The 21,933-nt window shown below is 36.9% G+C and overlaps 2 protein-coding genes across 3 annotated transcripts; both read right to left on the minus strand.

Annotated features, from left to right (window-relative positions):
- On the minus strand, positions 1-14,764 carry c4b (complement C4B (Chido/Rodgers blood group)). 2 transcript variants are annotated; one of them, XM_068324342.1, is made up of 41 exons: positions 14,642-14,764; positions 14,294-14,483; positions 14,035-14,215; positions 13,872-13,942; positions 13,692-13,780; positions 13,510-13,592; positions 13,335-13,422; positions 12,864-12,987; positions 12,644-12,788; positions 11,967-12,079; positions 11,735-11,890; positions 11,493-11,660; positions 11,221-11,412; positions 10,702-10,845; positions 10,474-10,597; positions 9,479-9,547; positions 9,177-9,389; positions 8,944-9,055; positions 8,629-8,699; positions 8,404-8,543; positions 8,082-8,297; positions 7,461-7,512; positions 7,256-7,345; positions 6,958-7,164; positions 6,457-6,532; positions 6,184-6,376; positions 5,971-6,066; positions 4,201-4,363; positions 3,900-4,084; positions 3,572-3,730; positions 3,422-3,481; positions 3,256-3,346; positions 3,003-3,171; positions 2,791-2,875; positions 1,645-1,719; positions 1,468-1,570; positions 1,291-1,380; positions 1,108-1,209; positions 881-964; positions 657-789; positions 1-581 (listed from the first exon to the last, which is right to left on the minus strand). In XM_068324342.1, the coding sequence occupies exons 1-41, from the start codon at positions 14,710-14,712 to the stop codon at positions 440-442; spliced, it is 5,115 nt and encodes a 1,704-aa protein (XP_068180443.1). In that variant the 5' UTR covers positions 14,713-14,764; the 3' UTR covers positions 1-439. The 2 variants fall into 2 exon arrangements, with proteins under 2 accessions (XP_068180443.1, XP_068180444.1); XM_068324343.1 differs by lacking the exons at positions 1-581; positions 657-789; positions 881-964; ... (3 more) ...; positions 1,645-1,719; positions 2,791-2,875 and having other exon boundaries at positions 3,027-3,169.
- Positions 14,765-17,563: 2,799 nt separating this feature from the next.
- Positions 17,564-21,267, minus strand: LOC137601776 (C-type mannose receptor 2-like). The gene is made up of 5 exons (XM_068324168.1): positions 21,133-21,267; positions 20,550-20,909; positions 20,110-20,448; positions 19,595-19,930; positions 17,564-19,509 (listed from the first exon to the last, which is right to left on the minus strand). Exons 1-5 carry the CDS (start codon positions 21,173-21,175, stop codon positions 19,148-19,150), a joined length of 1,440 nt encoding a protein of 479 aa, XP_068180269.1. The 5' UTR covers positions 21,176-21,267; the 3' UTR covers positions 17,564-19,147.
- Between the last annotated feature and the right edge of the window lie 666 nt (positions 21,268-21,933).

Raw genomic sequence — 21,933 nt, forward strand, 5'->3', positions numbered from 1 at the left:
TTGTTTTAATCGGAAGCTGGTGTAAAAATTTATTAATGCTTACATTATGAGATATCAGTGATACAGTTTCACAGCTTTCACGACACATGATTTATGATTTCAAGCATTTTTCAATATCTCTCAGCACTGAGATGAATGAAGATCTTATGAGAAATGAGAGCAATTAACCAAAAAAAAAAAAAACTAGTTAAAAATCAGAAGTTAAATGAAACAGATTGCTTAAGAAGAGCAAAAAAAGAATAAACTAGAATCAACTAGTTGGTTGATGTTTTAAGCTTTCATCCAAGCAGCTTTTTCAGTTCTTAAACTGAACTGAACTGAAATGAGGAAGCCTGTTGGATGAGAGGAGAAATGTCTTCAACCAATTTTGTGCAATTCATTTTTTGATTCTCTTTTTCCTCTTCTTGATTTACTTCAATGAGGATGACAAATTGCTGTTTTACTGTGTACAGCCATAAGTGTCGTATGTTTCCACAAAATCAGTAAAGCCTTTGCAAGCTATTCCATGTGCAGATCCTTTACATTCATCATCAATAGGCTTTCTTTCAACCCAGGTGTCTGACTCCAACAGATACTGCATCCTTCAAAAATTGGAATAAATAAAATAAGAAGCAATAAATTTGAAGGTACACTTCAGGGTTAGTGAAAATACCTACATTCCATATGAGTCAGTTGTGGAGCCATCATTCCCCATGATGAGATACTGTCTTCTCAAGTCTAAATGTCCTTTGCACTGACGTCTCTTAGCAAAAATCCGAGTAGAATTCACATTGACAAGCATATCTCCATCTAGTAGACAGAGAATGGCCATAAGATATACACCAGATCTGAGCATAAGCAGAAGTTTAGCATCGTAACACTGACATTACTCTCTGCTTACTTGATTTGAGTACCTTCTTCACCATCATATTGTAGAGCTCAAAGTTACTCTTCATAGCAATATTGATGACTTCACAAACATATGCTGAAATAAAACATTTCTTGTTAACCAGAAGTGTTGTTTTGCATAATTTTGGTACAACATCAGTGGATGGAAGAAGGAATTTCATAAATAGTACAATAATTATTTACATTTGTATAATACTGTATATTGTGTGCAGTACTGACCATAATCCACTGTGGGGAAAAAGCAAGCATGTTCTAAGCGATTATCTGTGATTCTCTGATCCTTTTGTCTTTGGAACGTGTTTTGGATTTTATGACATGGCCCTAAAGAAAATGAACAATGTGTAAGTTTTTTCACAGGGACTTAAAACTACATTGATCTCTGGTCGTGGTGTAATGACTTACTTTCTGCACACTGGCACACGTCCTGTGAGCACAGTTTGGAGATCATTCTGCTTCTTTGGGGAGCAGAGTAGAACACGGTGCATTTAATGTCTGCAAGGAAAGCAAAAACATTGAACGAATTCCTTATAGATTAAACAAACATGATAGTTTTATTATAAAAAAATGATAAAAACTTACTTGGTTCGTAATAATCGTAGAACACAGCTGGAGCGGGCTGCAGAAGGCCAATTGGTACTTTTTGCACTGCACTGAAGCTAATGCATTCTTTTGATTTAAAGAGCTAAAGTGAGACAAAAAATATTAAAGCCCTGGACATATGACATTTTAATATATGCCAACAGGGTTCAGCCTGACCTCATTGAAATAAAGCAGCACTCTTCCATATGAGACTTCATAATGGGTAATGTATTGTTCAGGTTCTGCTTTCAGCTGGTAGGATAGAACAGTAGAAGAAAAAAAGACTTGTAAGACCATTTGTCTATTGTTGCTTAGACAAGTAAATGTAGTTTTGTTTAAATGGACACAGTATTATACAACTTATTGTTCAATCACATTTCAAAAACATAAGTGTAAAGTGCAATAATTCTGCTAATAGGTACAATTTCAGTTAGTTCAGTTTAGTTAGACTGCTGTACTGCTTTGGCCTACTGCTTCTTGAAATTAGATTAGGATCTCTTGCTGGTGTTCACAACTACCACTTCTGTGGAGCACTAATTTTGAGCTCAGTTTCTTGACGAAGTGCGAGCTCTAAACTCAAACAGGTGAAGAAAAGTCTTCTACTTGACCCTGTACTCAGGCATGTGGCTTTTTTTTGCATGAGATGTACCGCCATAAAGTATGTCCCCGTATGTCTGAGGAGTTTGGGGGGCCTCCGTGTGATATTTGGGGACTTAGTCTAGTTGTTACCACAAACACAGGTTTTATATCAACCACCTGCAGCTGTTAGCTGTCTCCCTAAATTTGATAACCGCTCCCTAATTACGGTGGCTCCCAAGTGACCAGCATCTGTACGTAGAGCTGTTGCGGCTCCATGCCTACATGTTAAATGGATATAAGTGGTGGACATTCAATGGTGTCAGGAACACAATGTGCTCCTATTTCAGTGCTAAATTGTGGATGTCATTCTTTGAAGAGTCCTGGACATGGTTTCTTTATGTCCACAATTAAGGTTTTTTTTGGCTGCATTATCAGCCTGTCAAATTGACTTTGATGTAGTGACCACATGTAATCATTCTCTCATCTTGCACTTGTTGGTTGGCTGGCTGAGTCCAAGAAATCTACATTGACGGAATGAACAGAGGTCCCCCCGTATGAAGACGTAAGGGCACAAGTGTCATACCTCGTACCTCTCCTTCAGTGAGCAGAAGTTATAGTCATTACATTTCGTTTTGATCTGTACAAGTTTGTACTTTGTTTTTGATGACATGAACTGCCCAAGATAGATTGTCCCATTTCATCCCGAGGATGACCGCATTGAATAGGAGGCTGAGAAAGTCTCACCATGTCTAGGTCTTGAGTTGAAGCCTCAAATCCGCTGAGAAGTGTGATGTCAGCAATGGCCATTCCTGTGAGATTTCTGCGCATGCTTTGGATACACACGGGAAACAATTACAAACATAGGGTGTGAAAGACACAGAATCAGATTTGAATATTTTTTTGCAAAGCTCATTTTCTAATGAACAAATTCTGTGACATGACTCTCCTTAACTAACCTAACGCAGACTCTGTAGGTGACAGTCTCTTCTGAATTGATGTTAATAGTATCTCTTCTGTTTCGGGAGTGAGCATCAATTGACTCAATCTCTGAGTGCGGTACTTGTGTATCTGCATCGTTGTTGTCACTGTATACATCATAGTCCTCATAATTTTCAACGATAGCCTCTAGGGAGACAGAGGTTAATGCAACTATTCAGCTTTTATCAGCATTCCATTTGGTGTTGTGATTTGGTTGTGACAGAAGCTCACCAGTATACTTAACTTTCCCCTCCACTGTTACACTGATAGCCACTTCATTGCAATCATCCCTTGGTTCCAGCAAATGGTAAGCTCTTAAAATCTGTCAGATGAATTGATGATTTAGTGCCAATCAGGACCTTGCCTTGGCATTCTTGCAGATATGAATCAAACTCACTTTTAACTTGATATTGCCATTTCCTGTCAATTTAACATGAATGTTGTTCCCAATAAATTTCTGGGACAAAAGATAAAAGAAGTAGTTTAAGAATGAGAATACACATTTATCTGATCATTTATGTATTAAGGTAATACTACACCATCATACCTTAAGATCTTTTTCCACCTTGTCTTTCCTTTTTTCAAGTGCAATTTTTATAATATCACTCTTTCCTGCGACCGTGAACTCTGCTATTAGATTTGCTTCAGGATGGACCGATCTCTTTAGCTCATACTCTGCAAGGGCTTCCAATGCATTGAAGGTATCCTGGACAAAGTGAACAAATAAAATAAAACAATTGCATGTCTAATTGAAAGATCTCTGCTCTGGACTGTACTATATGGTGAAGAAATAAGCAGAAGATGACAGGGCATCAACGTGTCCAAAAGTGGGGTAATTTGGATTCAATCAGTTCTCAGTCAAACACTCAACTCACTTGTGTTGATCTGAATCCTCCCAAATAGTTTTCTTGGGATGTTAACCAGCAAGCAGTTTTGTCTGCCCACATGGTATGCTGAAGTTCCACAGCAGTTAGGAGAGCATAGGCTGTAGCTCCTACTGTAATGGCATCTGAATTCTGTGGGTTGGCATCAGCTGTCCACAGATAACAGCTATTTTTCCCTGATAAATAAAAAAAGGCTAGTAGTAAAAAGTCATATATCCTGTATAAACGTTTAGCCAAATATGAAATGAAATGCTTTATCCATATCTGAACCATTCTGTTTGTTTGGACATGCCTTCAGTTGCCAGTGCTTGAAGTTTTAACCAGATGGAAGAATGATCTGTTCCATTTGGCAGGCAGACTGTGAGGCAGTAGGCTGTAATGGCAACAGCATAGGGATGCTGAAGCTTCTCAAAGTGTGACAGAAGATAAGATGTTGATCTCAAAATGCTTGTTTCCTGGTAAAACACAATAAAACATTGTTGATGAAATTTTGCTCATGCATTTGGCTCTGTGAATTCATTTTAGTGTACTAAATTGCGCTGAATTAGAAAATCCGTGTAGTCCTTAACATATGAACACAATTGGTCACAAGAATTTCTTCGTAAGTTGAGTTGTGCTTAAGTCATTATTTATTAAATTTTAATCTATAAATGCAAGGTCATTTAAATGCCACAACTACTCTATGTATGGAAGTACTATTCCCAAGGATTTTCCAGAAACAATTACAAAACATAAAAAAAACACATAATAAATTGAAATACAGGTACATGTTGTTTCCAGTTGTCATTCTCGATTATACGCTGGTTTAAAAACAAAAAACAAACAAAATAAAAACACATAAAAATAAAAATCAGGTTTACGTCATTTCACTCAAATTTATTTCTGTCCCCCACAAATACTGGAATCATAAAATCACTGGAAAACCACTAAAAGCCTAGAATATCATGTTTCTGGACAATAAATCAGAATTTAAATATAATATCATATTATTTGCTCATAGCAACCCCCGTTACCCACGATGTGGAACAAGTGACTGAAGACGAGATAGCTACATATAAGACTTTACATCTGTCCGCCATATATATTGGACTCCTAAAATTACTGCAAAACTGTTAAAAGCTCATACCGTAATATATTTTCACTGTACTATAAATAAGAATAAAAACATAATAATCATGTTAAAAATTCTATGTATAATGTCATGGTGGTCTATGCATACTGTCAGATGGTTTTCTGTTGTTACTTTGTTAGTCAAGCGTCTCCCCGAATAGTGATTTTCTGTTGTTACTTTGTGTTTAATAAACTGTTTGCTCTTGTACTCTGCATCCGAGGTCTTGGCCTTGCTTTTGCCTCTTGGCTCATAACATATACATTTTAATTCAGATTATTTTACTTCAATTTTTTTCTTTATAATTTAATCCTTGAAGTGAAGAAAAAGAAAAAAAACTTCAAGGAATGATACTGCAGCATGTAGCATGTTACCTTTAGAGCACAGGAACAGGAGGAGGAGGGAGTTATTGTTGGTCAGAGGCAGAGTTGTCATATGAAATATTGTCACTGCTACTAACATTTTTACTAGACTTTGTTTTATCATCCATGATTAACAGCAAAGTATCCAAGGGAGAAGCCTGACGCTCTAAAGTGCTCACAGAGACAACAACAAACAACAAGAGGGTGAGACGAGTGATGGAGATGTGCAAATGCAGCAGCACGTGTTTGTCAGTATTTTGGAATGTTCGTGAGCTGAATGTTCATATATTGAAGACTACCTGTACAAAAACAAGTTGACAACGTCACTTGAAGCTCTTTGCAATTTAGGCTTAATATTACAGTCACCATGCTAAAGTGCTCACCATGCTCACAATCTGACCTTCTAGTGGCATAGGAGAATCAAAACAAAGCAAGAATAATCACCACAGTTCATCTGGGATAAATATGTTAAATCAAAAGACAGTCAATTTCCTACAAAATATTTTTCTTGTCAGATGTTAACGGCAGGACTGAGCGATAACAAAAGTGTTGTCAGTGTTATGACCAAGGGTAACAAGTGTTTTTATCTCACCGTGTTAGTTTTCCCTTCATTTGTCAGGAACCGAAGAGAACGTTGGAGCGCAAGAGTTATGAAAGCTGTCATGGATGCTTTTTGGTCTTTGTTGTTCTGTATTTAACACACAGAAGCAATATTTACATTTTATCCATATCCTTGAGTTTGTTGACGGATCTAATTCTATTCAGATAAGTATATATGCTTTAAAATGTATGCAACAGACATTACCATAACTCCTCTGTGTAGTACTGGATGTGGATCACCAAATGACCCATCAGGTTCCTGTACTAAAAGCAAGTAACGGACTGGGTGCCTGATGTCCTCTATCGGTACAAATCTAGCTTTCCTGCCCTGTTGTTCCACAGACACTGTCTGACGCTCCGCTGCTAGTGATAGCACTTTCACTACAAAGGCAGTCATCCTGAGAGCAAGAAAGACAAAAAGGTGATTTATAATGCCAGATACTGGGGTAACATCCTGACAACATAAGCAAATACTCACCAATTGCTATATGGTGAGGGCATCAGTGTACCATAGGCTCCATTTGGTTTTCTTTTACCTGTAATATGAATAAAACCTGGCAAAAAAGGTCTCTTTGTTAGAATTAGTCCATTAAATTCATCAAAGGACTGTACTTCAGAAAGAGCAACTAAAATACAACAAATACTGTATACACTTCATCTGTGAAGAACATATCATTTTAATAACGCAAATATCTGGCTATGCAAGCAAGATCGCAAGTGAAAAAAGTCTTGAAAAATGTCAAATCCAGTCTAAAATAAAGTAAAATACATGTTGAAAAGTGCAGAAAAAAATTGCAATGCATTAATATTTAATGAGGTAAGAAGAAAAGATTTTATTTCAGAGTTATTGTTTGGCTCAAACCTTTTTTAATTCACTCCACATCTGTACCTCATGTTACAGAAAAAACTTGATTTTGTACATTTGAAACAGATTTTTAAAAAATCAGTCACACAATTATATGCTTGACATGAGTCTTACCGTCCTCAAGTTTATCAAGCGCCTCATCCCTGGCACCAACAGGCAGATCAAACCACTGGTTACTCAGGTCAAGGTAGCGGATGGCTGAAGCTGTAGGGGCCAGTTTTGACATTGTTTGTTCCAAACATCCAGTAGGCAGGACGATCATGCTGGAAACCTTCTGCGGAGACAAAAGGCTCTTTGCAAGTGAAATGCCAAATCCATCCCCTATAAAATGAGAAATGCAGAAACAGGTAAGGCACTTCATTCTAATGTGTGAATTACTGTATATCTCCATGTCTCACAGCACAAATGGTACCTTCAGCTGAGATGAAAATATTGGAGTTGGATTCTGGGACTGCGTCAACTGGTAGAGAGCCGTCAATGGTGAAAGTATTTGTGCTCCTGCCTAGTGAGACAGAAAGATAAAAGTTACTCGAAGCAAATGTAAATACAAAGTATTTTCAAGAATAAAAATAAAAACTATCAAGCAAATACAATTAAGTCATATTGAAACAACTCACCATCTAATTTAAATGTGTGGGTTTCTTCCATTCTCGTTTCTATTCCCTCTGTCTAAAACATGAGAAAAATGAGAGCCGAGTTATGATATGTCCCCCTCCCTTACAAATCAAAATATGTGAACATTTTTCAAAGATGCTTTCAACTAGATTAGATAAATACTCCTTTAACTGAGTTTATTACATTTTTGAGTTGCCATCATTTTATGGACATGATCTATGGTGACAATGCACTACTGATGTTTGATAAACACAAGTAACAAAAGGAATGATAATAAAGATTGTGTTAATAGAGAGATAATAAAGTAGTAGTCTTACAATGATCGCCATTATGATAAATAAATTATTATTATAAATAAATCATAATTGTAAGAAGAGAACTGCTTCCATAGATCACAATTATTATCTATTCACAATAACAATTAGTTTGTAAAAAAAATTAAAAGGCTATTGTTACCAGTAAGTTATCAATTCAAAAAACAAAACAGTGAAATGAAAGAATTCATCAATTATGATAAATATTTTACAAAGGCAAGCAGAATCTAATATGATTTTTGAGCTCTATATGTAAGGTCCAAATTAATTTCATCAAGCAGGCCAATGTCTGAAAGAACATTTACTTACCCACACTTTTAACAACTTCTGAATGGCATCTATTCCAAATTTATTTTTTATATCATAAAGACGGATTGTAATGGGGATTGATCCAGTTACCATGGGTACAGCTGAGAAGGAGACAAACTGGGAAGACTGTGGCTCTATAGTTATATTCACAAAAGCTTTAGTGGTGGCTGAGCCAGGGGAGCAGAGCCCCTTAGTTTGCTCCATATGAACTGCCACCTATAAAAATGGGGGAGATCACAGAGAATGAGAACATCAACAAGTCTAATCTGTGATGTAGTTAGTGATGTAGTTTGAAGTGCAAGTTTAAATAGGTTATATTTACCTGTAGCTCTTTATGGCCATAGTTGTAGATAACGGGTGAAATAGATATCTGCTCATATTTCCTCACTGAGTAAGGCAATCTCAATGACACAAAGTGATTCTTAAATGCTCTGAGGTCAGTTGGCTCAACAACGCAGAAACCTGAATAAATAACAGCATAAACTAATTGTTTCAATAAGAAGTTTTTCAGTCCAATATGCATCTGTGCGGTTGAGACTGTCATTACCAGTGTCTGCAGACAAGGTGATCACCTGTATCTCCCAAGTAGTGATGGAATCGGGTAAGGCCAAATAATACCTAGGTGTTTTAAATAAAATAAATTCACTGGTTGTGTGACAAAGGTTTTAGCTGCTCTTGCTTTATACTGTAGATTTATGCTGGTGTATTGAACTGGATTCACAGAAATTCTCGCATTTACACTAGAAGAAACATTAGAAGAAACAAAGAGCAACAAAGCCAAAGGATATAAATGAAAGTAGGGATATGAGGGTTGTAAAATTCAGGCAGAAAAACGTTACCCATTTGTTGTTGAGTCTCTTACCTTCCTTTTCTGTTTATATCAAATTCTGTGAAGGCAAAACTTGGGGGGAAAAATCTGCGAATGTACTGAGCAGCTGTGTCCAAGAAGAATTCATCAATATCAGCTGTATTTGCTTCAAACAAGTAAGAGATTGAAGTTTAGTCACTCAACCCACAAATAATGTCACAGCTATTCAAATGCTGTAGAAGTCAGTCTATAAAGAATTTAATGTTCTCAAGACAATTTCATCTCACTCCTGCTAAATCCTTTCTCAGCATCCTCTTGAATCTTTTGTCGTCGGAGACGCTCTCCTTTCAGGCAGCATTCTAAAAATGCATCTGTACAAGAAGAATTTCCTTCCAACAGAAAGACTCTTTCTGCTCTTTGAACACATGTTAGCTTCATGGGGATGAGAGAAAATCCCTGAATGCAACATTCTCTCTGCTTTTCATCATAAAATGTAGATTCTGAAAGCGACATTGAAAGCACAGTTGGGTTACCATAGGTGTACTTTACATGATGTCAGATCAGAGTTGAAATGTCAGACTCATCTTACTTAAAGACGCCATTTCCTGTTGAAGGTCCACAGAGCGTGTGTGCCGTGCAGATGACTCACACTCAAAACCTGGAAAAGTTGTATAGCAGGAATTAGTACATTTTGTCAGTCAATGTTGTCATAGTCTTTTAGGTAGAAATGTGCTAACAAGACAAAATTCTTGTAATAACATGTTATTTGTTAAAAAAGAGTCAGAGGTAAGTAATTACAGTATGGGCTGGATTATTATGATCATTCTCTTAACTGCAATTTCTGGAATCAAGATTTCTATCGAAATTCTAATTTGTTTGTTCTGATCTTGACCAGGGCCCATACTGTTTTCAGCAGACATCTATTCTCTGTTGATTTGCATCAAAACCATCATAATCTTAAAATAACTATACAAAAAACAAAGCTATCTGTCTGTAATTCCTGTATTGTGAAAACCATGTATACTCAGTATTAATACATTCAGCTTAACTGGCCAAACTGTGGCTTGATGAAATTACAATGTAATACCAACATATATGGTGGGGACACTGTAAGTACAATCCAGTTCCACACATTAAGGGTGTGTGTGGAAACAAAGAAAAAGAAAAAGGGCAGTAAAATGAAAAATCAAACCGAACTTTTCATCCTCATTCACCACCAAATACATAATTACCTTCGCTTTTGCTTTATGTTTCTAGGTACAGTATATCATCGCAACCTCCACTACAGTTGCCATATTTTGTGCTGATTAATCATTTGACATTTCATATCTGTTTTCAAAAGGTCGTGCCTAGAGTGTACCCCGCCTCTCGCCCGTAAATCCGCTGGGATAGGACCCAGCAAACCCCAGACCCTCCAAAGCAGAAACAGCAGTTAAGAAGATTAATGAATGAATGCAGTATAAGTGAGGTGTTACTGTTGCTGATGTGATGAGATGTATTTAAAATTATATTTAACATTCTTTAGTAGTTCTTGAGAGTATATTTCAGTGGATTTAAATGAAAGAAAATGTGCTTTTGTCTTACTCCTTTTTGACATTGACTGGGACTGAGATACAAAGGACAGGCCAGCATCTGTTAACACTGATCCAGGGTCAGATCCTCCGCTGTGTGAGCAACCTACATCGTATGATTGCATGGAGGAAAACACCTGAAAAATGGGCTGGTCTTTATTGTTTTGTAATGGGTTAAATAAAAGCATTTAAACATTTTGTTGGAGACACTTCATGTAGACGGATCATCAAAATGCATTACCTGTTTGGCAGTGAGTTTATTATTGACATGGAGAGCGTAGAAGGCCTTATCCACTGCCAGCAAAGCCACTCTGGCTTTCCGACCATGTAAATCAAACTCTAGTGTAGACTGCTTTCCAGGTTCAAATGATCCTTTTCTTTCAACCTGAATGTTATTTTAGAGATTTAAGTTTTTAAGTTAAGTTAAGGTTAGTTCAACCAACCCAACTAAACAAGCCATCTAAATATATAAAGTACTTGTAAACACAAGTTCAGTATTTGAACCCACAATAACTTCAACAATACAGATCAGGATTCACTTCCCATCATATCTACATAAAATGTGAAACTAATCATAGTGTGCCCATTCCCACACACACACACACACACACACACACACACACACACACACACACACACACACACACACACACACACACACACACACACACACACACACACACACACACACAGATCATAGGTTAGACTATGCTTGTTTGCTCTTCCCCTCTTCCCTGTCTTATCTTTTCTGTTTACTCACCTTGACGTTTATCTCACATTCATCCCTGACATTGACCCATACTGAGTCAGCAATGATGTTACCACCCTGGTCATAGAAGTAACCAATCAGTCGGAAGGATGGCACCATATCAGAAGTTATCTCCAGGTTGTTTCTGATGGACGTACGAAGTTTGAGGGAACCACTTTTAATTAGGATGCCACGGCTTACAACCTGTATTTAGAAATACTGGTTAGAAAAAAATGACTTATCTTGTGTAAAAAATAAAACATATTCATTCAGATATGCCTCACCATATAGTAAATAAACCCAAGTTGGTTGCCACTGAGGGTGTTGTAATCAACAGTTAATGATTCACCCACAGAGTGAATCCTGTTTTTGATATTCAGGTAAAGGTAACTGTTACTTGGAGATGAAGCTCGCTGAATGATTTTCCTCTGTTGGAGACCATCTACAGATACCTAATGAAGTCAGAGCGTTAAAGAGTAAAGTAGATCCAGATAAATTGCAGTGGTTCATCAGTGGAGCAACCAACCTCAACAGCAATCTGATTTACAGAGGGAAAATTAAATACGGGAAACACTGTCCCCTCTTGGTCAGTGACGCCCTCCCATTTTTTCTGTAAAGTTGAGATCTGAATATTTACTGGTACGCCAACTGCTGGGGAGCCGTCTGGAAGACGCACAACGGTCTGCAAAAAAGGGCACACAATAGGTTTTACATTTAAAATTCATAGCATTGTACATATTTGTGGGTCTAATACGTACCACCACATCTAGTGGATATCCTGGAAGGAAATGTGAGCGGGTTCGGGAGAGGTCTATGGTGTATCTGTGAGCAATGATAGGAATGTAAACTTCTGCCTCTTGCATCTCACCACCTTAAAGAAAAAATGTGGAAATTAGAAGGAACCAAAACATGACCAGAACTTCTTCCTCTTTTTATTCTCATTATTTGACCTCCCTCCAAAGTAATGATGGTACATCATATATGGTTTACCCTAAAATAATAATAATTATTGGTAATAATGATTTTTACTATTTTGACACTAATAAGCACAGCAGCAATAACAGAATTTTAAATTTTGCAATTATTCCAGCACAGTGTTAGGTTTGTATTGATAATTTTAGCTTATTTCAGTAGCTGTTTAATTTGTGCATATTTAAAAGTTTTGTTAGACTCTAAATATATTTTGTTTTAGCTTGTTGTGTGATTTATACTTCAGCTCTTATAAAATGCCATGTCATAATGTTATCCCGGTGTTCTGTGTGTACATAATAAAATGCAGAAATTAGCTGAAAAGCCATTTCTCACCATGCATGAGTACAGTGTGGACAAAAAAACAAAACAAAAGACTGCTTCACAGTACAAAAGCTGTTGCACAAAAACATCCTCAATTTGCAGCATGGCAGTGTTTTTTTGGTATGTTGTGTGAATAATTTACTTTGTATATTAGTAACAAACACTCCCAAGTAGAGTTGTGATCCCTTGCGCTGTAATTCAGAGAGGGTTTGGCTGTTTGTCTGGTTTTGGAGGTACAAAATTAAGTCTGATGTCTGAAGAGAAGTTTCTGCAATGCCATTCAGGACCTGAAAAACATGGGAAAATCTGATGACTTTTAAAAACTTTATCTTAGATAGCAGAATCAGCTTCTGTTGCCTTACCGAACCCATCAACTCCAGTCCTCTGATAAAGACAGGATGCGTTGTTTGTCTGGGGGTTGTTCCTTTTTCTACCACTCCAAATCGACAGTGGTAAGCCCCTTTAACGTACTCACCATGTGAATACCTGGATAAAATCATGTGTTTTGAATGAAACAGTGGAGCTTGAGGAAGAAAATGACCAGCCTATTGTAAAATATAAGGCCCAGATTTCCTTATCAAAACTGCATATGCCACATACTGACTGAGACGTGAGAATTTTATTAGGAGCCAGTTGTGAAGCATTCCCTAAATTTTCATTAAGATGGTAAAAATGACAGGATTAGATAGTAGCTGCTTATACTAAGCTAATGTCAAGTTAATAAGGTGTTTTTTGTCTGTGTGTCTGTGTGTCTCCATGAAGCGGGAAACTTTTAATGCAGGTTTGATACTGGGTCATACAGCATGTTTAACTGAAAATGAATTAAGACTTACTTGGCTGAGATGGTGAAACCGACCTGTTCATCTTTCAACAAAATATAGTTCTGCTTCATTTCAATGTTCACCTCAAAACTGGGTAAAACTAAAATGTGTAACGATAAAAAATGTTTTTTAGAAGAAACATATAACATCTATTAGATGAAATATTTTTCAGTTCAAAATAGCTTACCAAATTTTTGGACTTTAAAATCTCGGGAAGCAACATTTTCAACATCATCTTCAAAATGTGCTGTGATCTTCCATATGCCCAGTCTTTGCAAACAAAGGACACAAACATTTGTGTTGTCACGTCAACATAAATTTTGTTGTTATGTTAAAATAGAAGTTCCTTGTAAGTCTGATTTAACATACTTAGAGACATCAGGTATATGAAATGTGCCTTGCAGTATTCCTCCCTTTGCTGTCTTAAAGGTTGTCATTATCCTGCTTCCAGCAGCATTCTTAAAATGATGAAACATGGATCATGAAACTTAATCAGGAAAATAACTCTGCAAAATCTTTCAAAAACTCCTACCAATTGCATCCACTCACAAACACTGATATGTGGAACTCTCCCTCATTAGGCCTGAATGCGTGGTCCAGAGTGAACATCCTGTATCTCACTTGAAGACATAAAAATAACGCACATAGAAATAGCTTTAAAAATAAAAAGCAGGAACCTTTTCTTGTGGTGGTGTTTGACTTTTGATTTTACCTATCTGCGTTGGACTGTAGATTGGCTGATCAGTCTGAATGAAGATGTTGCCCTGGCGATTTGATACCAACACTCTGGTTTTCTTCCTACCACTGAAGGAAGGGCTCTCTGCCACCAGCACAAGGTAGGGAGGCCCCCGATCAGGACGATTAGACCGCTCTGGCATGAGGTCTCTCTCTATCTATGAAGATGCAAATCTTTGTTTTAAATAACGTCTCAGTCCTGGATAAGCTTTTGTATTCAGATTACTTTCTCCTACCTTGAGATCAACCATTTTGATCTCTCCTTCCTCAGCACACACAACAGTTTTCTTCTTAGACACGACAATGCTGCCAACCTCACGCTCCAGGTAGAGTGTGACAGGCTGATTAAGATGGCGCTTTCCCATCTGAACAACAACTCTCTTATTAACGCCCACGTGAAACACTCCTGGGGATGAGATGAAGAATCTGCACACAGATGAATAAAGCACTTTGCCACTGTATTTTAAATTCTTTAACTATATACAGTATATATTATGCTGCATATAAAGTAAACCCTCCCACACAAAGTTTCTTTTCATTTCATTTTTCACTATATAATATAGACTGATGCAAATTAGACTTACGTGTCGTCCAGCGAAGACTCTGATTCCATTGTAAAGATTAGGAACATTGTGAAAAAAGTAGGGCCCCTCATTGTGCAGCTTACTTTCCTTTTGTGTTCTGACACAGGCTTTTGATGGATTGCAGTTTTATGAGTCATCCAGCCATGTATTTCTCAATCATTGCCCTCCCTCTGTGAAAGTGAAAGTCTGAAAAAGTTATTTTTCCATAGTTGGTTTGCTTTTGGTAAGGAAAGTGTTTGCTTCTATTTCACAATGTGTAACCAAACCCTCACTTCTCATTGGTCAAGTCTGCCAGATTTCCCTTAAATCATGTGATTTATAAGAAATCAAATGTAGGCTTATTACAGTTTGTTATGAGTGCGACAGCCCCAAAAACCCCACAATTTCTCCACCTTAGTGAATTTTTAGAATGTCATTGGAATAACATTACTAATGCCTTAAACATTTATAACTGTCCTGTGCAGTTTATTTGCATTCATATGTAAATTGATCAAATGCTTTATGAAATTAAATTTTTTTAAAAATCTGGATCATTTGAAGGATATACAAGAGTCATGCAGAGCCAGTGAACAAATAATAAAGACACACTAACAGTAGGTAAGAAACTTTATTTTTTTAAGACATGAAAAGCCAGGTATAAAGTGCAGTGAATAGTTGCATTAACAAGTATCAGGATACAGTACTTTATTAAAGTCATGCAAAAAATATGAATGAAATTTAAAATACAGTAAAGCTAAACTGCAGATGAATGCATTACGAATCTACATCTACAGTTAGCACATTGCAATGACTACAAGCTTTACTGATGTTCAGTTGTTAGATAGGGTTATTTATTTTAGTAATGCAAATAGTATACTTATGTACTGGTGAAGAAATGCGAAGTTCCATCCTGATGACTAGATTCTGAAAGTATGTAAAATACTGATTCTTTAAAAAAAATATAGGTGTGGGAATATATCAGGATAAACATATTTTAAATGCTGTTTATGAAACCACCTTATATATATATATATATATATATATATATATATAAGGTTTCTTGTGTGTGTGTGTGTGTGTGTGTGTGTGTGTGTGTGTGTGTGTATATGTATATATATATATGTATGTATGTATATATATATACACACACACACACACACACACACACACACACACACACACACACACACACACACACACACACACACACACACACACACACACACACACACAGACTTACAGACAATTTGGAACTGACCAATTCACATAAGCTGCATGTTTCTGGAGGTGGGAGGAAACTGGATTTAAGTATTACTTTTACCAACCCAAGCCACGTGGCTCTGTGCCCTCATCATTGATAATCATTTTCTTTACACATAGCTATAGATACTAGTGACACTTTTTGTCCAGCCAGCTACATACATGACTTGTACCCATATGCTTACGTACTTCTTTAAAAAGATATTCACACCCCAAAACAAAAATAGGTCAGTTTTAGCTCAGTTCAATAAAAATCAATTCATTCCATTGCTGATGCATTAATTTACAAGAGGACTCAGGACACTGGAAGCTAACTGTTTCTGATGTATTAGTTTGAAAAGATTCAAGATAAAATGTTTTTAATATTAAGAAACCAAAACCTAAATATGTTGGAGCCATAAGTCCTTTCTTAATCAAATGTCAGGAAGCAACATCTTCAGCTTCAAGTTAAATTTCTTTGTGACAAACCAATCCCTTCTTTGCATCAGGTACATGATATTGGATTAAGTCCCATGTTGATTGCTGAATTATTGATCAGGAAAAATGTGGTAAGTGAGAGTCGGGGGCATGATGTCCATTCACAACTCCTGGATTTGGAGAAGTAACACAAGAATTGCGTTTGGACAATCAACACCAGACTCCCTGTCACATTTGGATTGAATCATCCTCAGAGTAAATCCTGCATTTGGAACATTTGAGGGGTTTATTAAAACAAGTGCAGAATATCAATGAAATATATAACTGATGAAGTGTCAAGAGAATATCAACTGTTCAATATTGGAATCCTACAGGAGTTGTACCTTAAAAATGGTCCAAATATATTTTCTCATCATTTTTAATAATAATAATAATAATAATAATAATAATAATAATAAACATAATTGTACAACTCTCTTTTAATAATTTGATATGTTAATAAAAAAAACCTTGCACAAAAAATTATAGTAAATGTATTTAAATGCAAAGATGAAGCCATTATATTGACTGTACAACTAAAAGTTTGTTTTACTTCTTATATATAGAGTTGCAAATGAATCAATTCAATTTCTAAAATGTAAAAAGTAAACTCTTTTAATACTTACATCATGTGGTTCATTATACTTTGATAATAATCCCAGCGAAGCAGGTGTTAGTAATATTCTTATGCATATGAAATATTATATTCTTTAGCTTTTTTCAAACTCTGTTCTCTTCCCTCTCCTCTGCATCCATCCTCCACTGCTGCCTGTTGAGTTTGCCTGTCCATGTCCCCTATCTCTTCCCCTCTATCCATCTCATTTCATGCAGGAGTGGGGTTACCTAAGAGACTCGGTGTCTATGGAGAAAATCTCTTTTTCTACAATTAACTGTGAAAGTGACAGAAGGGAAAGAAAGGAAGGAATGACCAAGGGGCGCAGACTCTGAGAAGAAAAGGAGACGGGCAAAGACACAAGTGCGCATGTCAGGAAGAGGCCTAAAGTTAAAACTAATATTTGCACTGATTTTAGTTTTAAACAGTTCAGAATAAATGCTTGGAATAAAACCCCATAGATAGAAATACTTCACTTGAATATTTGAATGACTATAGTATAAGGTTCGATTTAGTAAGAATAGTCTTGAATTAATTTTTCAAAACTAATGTTTTATGTGATAACAATTAAAAAAAACATATTTTCTTATGTTATATCATATCTTATGTTTCTTATATCTTTAATTTGGAAGATTTTCACCTTTGTGTATGTAAATATTATATCTTTATGGCACCTTTAATTTAATTAGGGTTAGCCCAAATTATGATGCATTACACTGATCTCTATGAAAGTGAATTATGTCTACAACCATAATCTCTAAAAATGCAGGGGGAGTGACCACTGGGTTTTTATGGAAAGATGTACACAAAAGGGTGTGGCGTGGGAATGTCCTCGAGGGTCAAGAGTGAGGGTGAAAGGGTCAAAGGTCAGAGCCAGCTGGACAGCACACAAGAGGACATAAGGGTGAGAAAAGGAGGTGAGGGAGTAACACAGACTGTGACTGACTGGACCAAATGGACATTAACATTGAACTGATCGGAGGCTCACTGACCAACTCCAAATCAGGGAGAAACTAAGCTATGATAGACTGATGTGTAATGGTCCATGGCAATTGACAAGTGACAGGAAACCTACTTTGGATGCAAGAGCAGTTAGCACATTGCAATGACTACAAGCTTTACTGATGTTCAGTTGTTAGATAGGGTTATTTATTTTAGTAATGCAAATAGTATACTTATGTACTGGTGAAGAAATGCGAAGTTCCATCCTGATGACTAGATTCTGAAAGTATGTAAAATACTGATTCTTTAAAAAAAATATAGGTGTGGGAATATATCAGGATAAACATATTTTAAATGCTGTTTATGAAATCACCTTAATATTTCTTGTAATATATTTAATCAACAACTGTTTACTCATAGTGATATGCTTAACAGTATGAGTTATTGCATTTACTGTTTGGTACCATATTTCGCAGTTTCTTTTCTGCCCAAACAACAAAGGCTTTTTTTAATTTTATTAAGATGGATCTGTAATTTAATCATTCCAAAGAAAGGACCCATTCTCTGTTGTGAAAAGTGAACAAATAAAAATACTAACACACCGGCGAGACATGAGGTTTCATCAATGCTCAATTTTAGTCAACACATAGTGTCTCATAACAATAACAACAGTCTATCCATATGATCAATGGTTGGATTTAGTGATCAATGAAGTCCAGTTTTCGTTGCTTGGAAATGGATGCTTTGGGTATCTCAAGGGTACGGACAGGAAGGTGAACGTCTGCGAGCTCTGTCTTCCATGTTGCTGGTTGTGAAGGTCAGGTCAGTGAGGGCAGCAGGCAGTCTGGGTTAGGGCCAAACTCTGGTGGTCCAAAAAGACAATATTGGGGCCCAACCCATGGGGTCAACATGCAAATAGTCACCCCTGAGTGAAACGTATAGATCAGATCAGTGTTCTCACGTTACTCCTGCTGCCCATGACTATGAATGTGCACGCCTACACACCACACAAGATTCTCAAAATTAATGAAATTCAAATTCAACAATGGAGAAGGCAGCTGTATTTAAACAAAGGTAGGAGTATGACGTCATAAGTGAATGTTAGAATAACCATACCTCTGTGTCAGTCTGTTTCAATGATCAATAACAAATATGATTTGAACAGAAATGTAATAATGTAACAATAAAGTGTCTAGAACCAGCACACACTGGTTGTCTCGGCTTGCAAGGTTTGTCTGTGATGTCATTGTCTGCACTCATCCAGCACATGCATGGCAGATGAAATTCAGCTTTTCTGTCTCAGGCAAACCAACCCACTGCTGCCTCCCAGTGGTCTCAATTGCCCCCCGAACACCACAGTCATTTCCCCCCTCGGATCCTTCCCCTGGTGCCCAATTCTGGTAACAGGAAGTAGCTGAACTGCTCCAGAACCAAAAATTAAATTTACAAGTGTAGCGTAAACCAAGCCAAACATGAGAAGACGTGGCATTCTTGGCCTTTTCTGCCACCTGCTCCTGAACGTATTCAGTGGTAATGTGGACAAGGTCAATATGGCGCTTCCTGCAGTAATTCATAGCTTCAATCCATGTCATATTTTCTTTGATAAGTATCAGGTTTCCTTTAGGGAAGCAAAAGATAGGAAAACAGTATTGGTGTTTCATTTCATGACACTGATGAATTAACATCAATAATTGTGAGCATACCTGGAACATCTGTCCTTATTGGTGTTGTAGATGTAGACATAACATTTGTAGTTCCTTGTACAGTCGATGTGAAAGGGCGCTGGTCTGTCGTCACATTTGAATTTGCGGTATATACACTAGTAAGCCCAGCCATTGTTGTAGCTGACATGAAACCAGTTGTGTATGTTGTTGTCATTTTACTTGCAGTTGCTGCCCCAGTGGTGACAAAACCAGTGGCATTTGAATGACTGGTAGAAACAGCTACCGTTGTGGGAGATTTTACTGTAACTCCTTGAGATGTAGTGTTTGGATGAATGGTCAGAGTAGCTTGTGTACTTGTTTGATTTGGTTTCCTGTCTGAAATAGTAAATAATAAATTAATAGACAGTGTGTGTGTGTGTGTGTGTGTGTGTGTGTGTGTGTGTGTGTGTGTGTGTGTGTGTGTGTGTGTGTGTGTGTGTTTTCACTGTTGAAAAATACAAATATAAATGAATCTATAATTACTGACACAGAAAACAGTTAATACAGGAACCCACCTGAATAACAAAGGAAATTGCGGTTGCTGTTGCATCTCCGGTCATTCCACTTTCCTTGGTCACGGAACTCAGCAACAACACAGTCCTGATTTGGACGGTAATTTGGCTGACCTTTTAGCCAGTAACGGAATGATGAGATGCTCCCATCAGACCATGTCCAGCGATCTTTGAAGAGACCTATCCATATGTTTTGTGACCCAGAGAGAGAACGCACTGCATCATTCTCTTCAGCAGAGTTGATGCTGATGAGCTCAGACGAAAGGTTCCTGCAGTGATCCTGAGCGTCCCTCCATGATTTGGTCTCATCCACATATGTGAGACTGTTTCTGTCATTGTTGCCTGCAAGTTCAATGATAAATTTTCACAAACATCATGATGTATATTATATCGAAACATCCCAAGTGAAAGAAATTTGATGACAATGCTGCCACTACACTTACCACGACAAACAAAACTTATTCTGTCACTACAATCACTTTCAAACCACTTGCCACCTTCATCCATTACTACACATGCATCTTCACTATTATTTTTAGGTTCTTGTGCTCTCCAGTTTAAAAAATCCAGTTTTTGATCAGGATCTGACCAGTGCCACAGCCACTCATCTCCAGTCTCCAGTCCAATCCAAGCTCTGACGATAGTATTTGACACAAAAGTCACCAAATAATTCATAACTGTTAAATTGTGAACTGTAACCAAATCTGTGTACAACTCTCTACAATAGGCCTTTGCTTCATCATAGCTCCTTTTATCCGTAATGAGGTGGAAATCTGTGGATCCCAGCGTGAAGGAGAAAAATCCTGTGAAATGACAAATAACTGTTAAAGCATTTTTGAAATTTACTAATGGTAATCCCCAAATCATTCAAGCATGTGTAGTTAATATTTAACTATATTTCAAAATGTTGTCCTTCTTCATAGTTCAAAAGCTTAGTGTCTTCAATTCCACGTTCATACCGTCCAATACGTTTCTGACTTTGAGTTGAAACAATTAAAAGCAGTAAAACACAAGTTAGCATCCAACCTGAGATAAAAAGAAGACACAAAGTTTGAGTCCATTTCTTCATGATGAGAGTGTTTTCAGTTAAATTTAAAAAAATCCCTTAGAGTCTTCTGAATATTCTGTTGCTTGTTCAAAGAACAGCATGACTTTTGTGATAAGAATGTAACTTGCTTGTTAAAGACAGCGTACCAGAGCAGCTTTAGACAAAGCAGTTTTTCAGGTTCCTATTTTCTTACACATGCTCTGTGGTGCTTTGCTTTTGTGTTTGCTGAGATGAGGTGATATGAATACAGCTATGACTGCCGTGAAACACAGTAAACAGTGAATGACTTCATGAGTCCGCTGACGTATGAATGCACAATGATCTTAGTATTTCCAAAGCAGCCAAGGAGGCTTTTCTGGGCCTGTTTCTTTGTTAGTTCTTTTTTTCCTGTTCTGTAAGTAGTATTGCACAAAAACTTTTTACGAGTTTTCAAAAACATGTAGTTTTAGGTGTGGCTCAAAAGAGGAGCAAAAATTAAAGATTACAAAAAAAACTTTCTACAGCATTGTAAAGAAAGTTGGATGTTTTTTTTCAGTTCGCGAGAAGCAATCCATAAATTGTGATATGAAAAACACACATATTCAGTACTAATAAATGAGAAAGCATGTGATACACATCCTGTAAATAATGTGGCATTTAGAACTACAGTTCAACAGACATGTTTACATAAGATGATATGATATACCATCTTTCATTTTGATTTGTTTAATCTTGCTCTATTTCAAATGTTTATTCATTAGGAGCTAAACAAGCATGTGCTTAAATGTCATTCCTGTTTA

This window comes from Antennarius striatus, chromosome 9 (genome assembly GCF_040054535.1).
Source record: "Antennarius striatus isolate MH-2024 chromosome 9, ASM4005453v1, whole genome shotgun sequence".
Classification (NCBI taxonomy): domain Eukaryota; kingdom Metazoa; phylum Chordata; class Actinopteri; order Lophiiformes; family Antennariidae; genus Antennarius; species Antennarius striatus.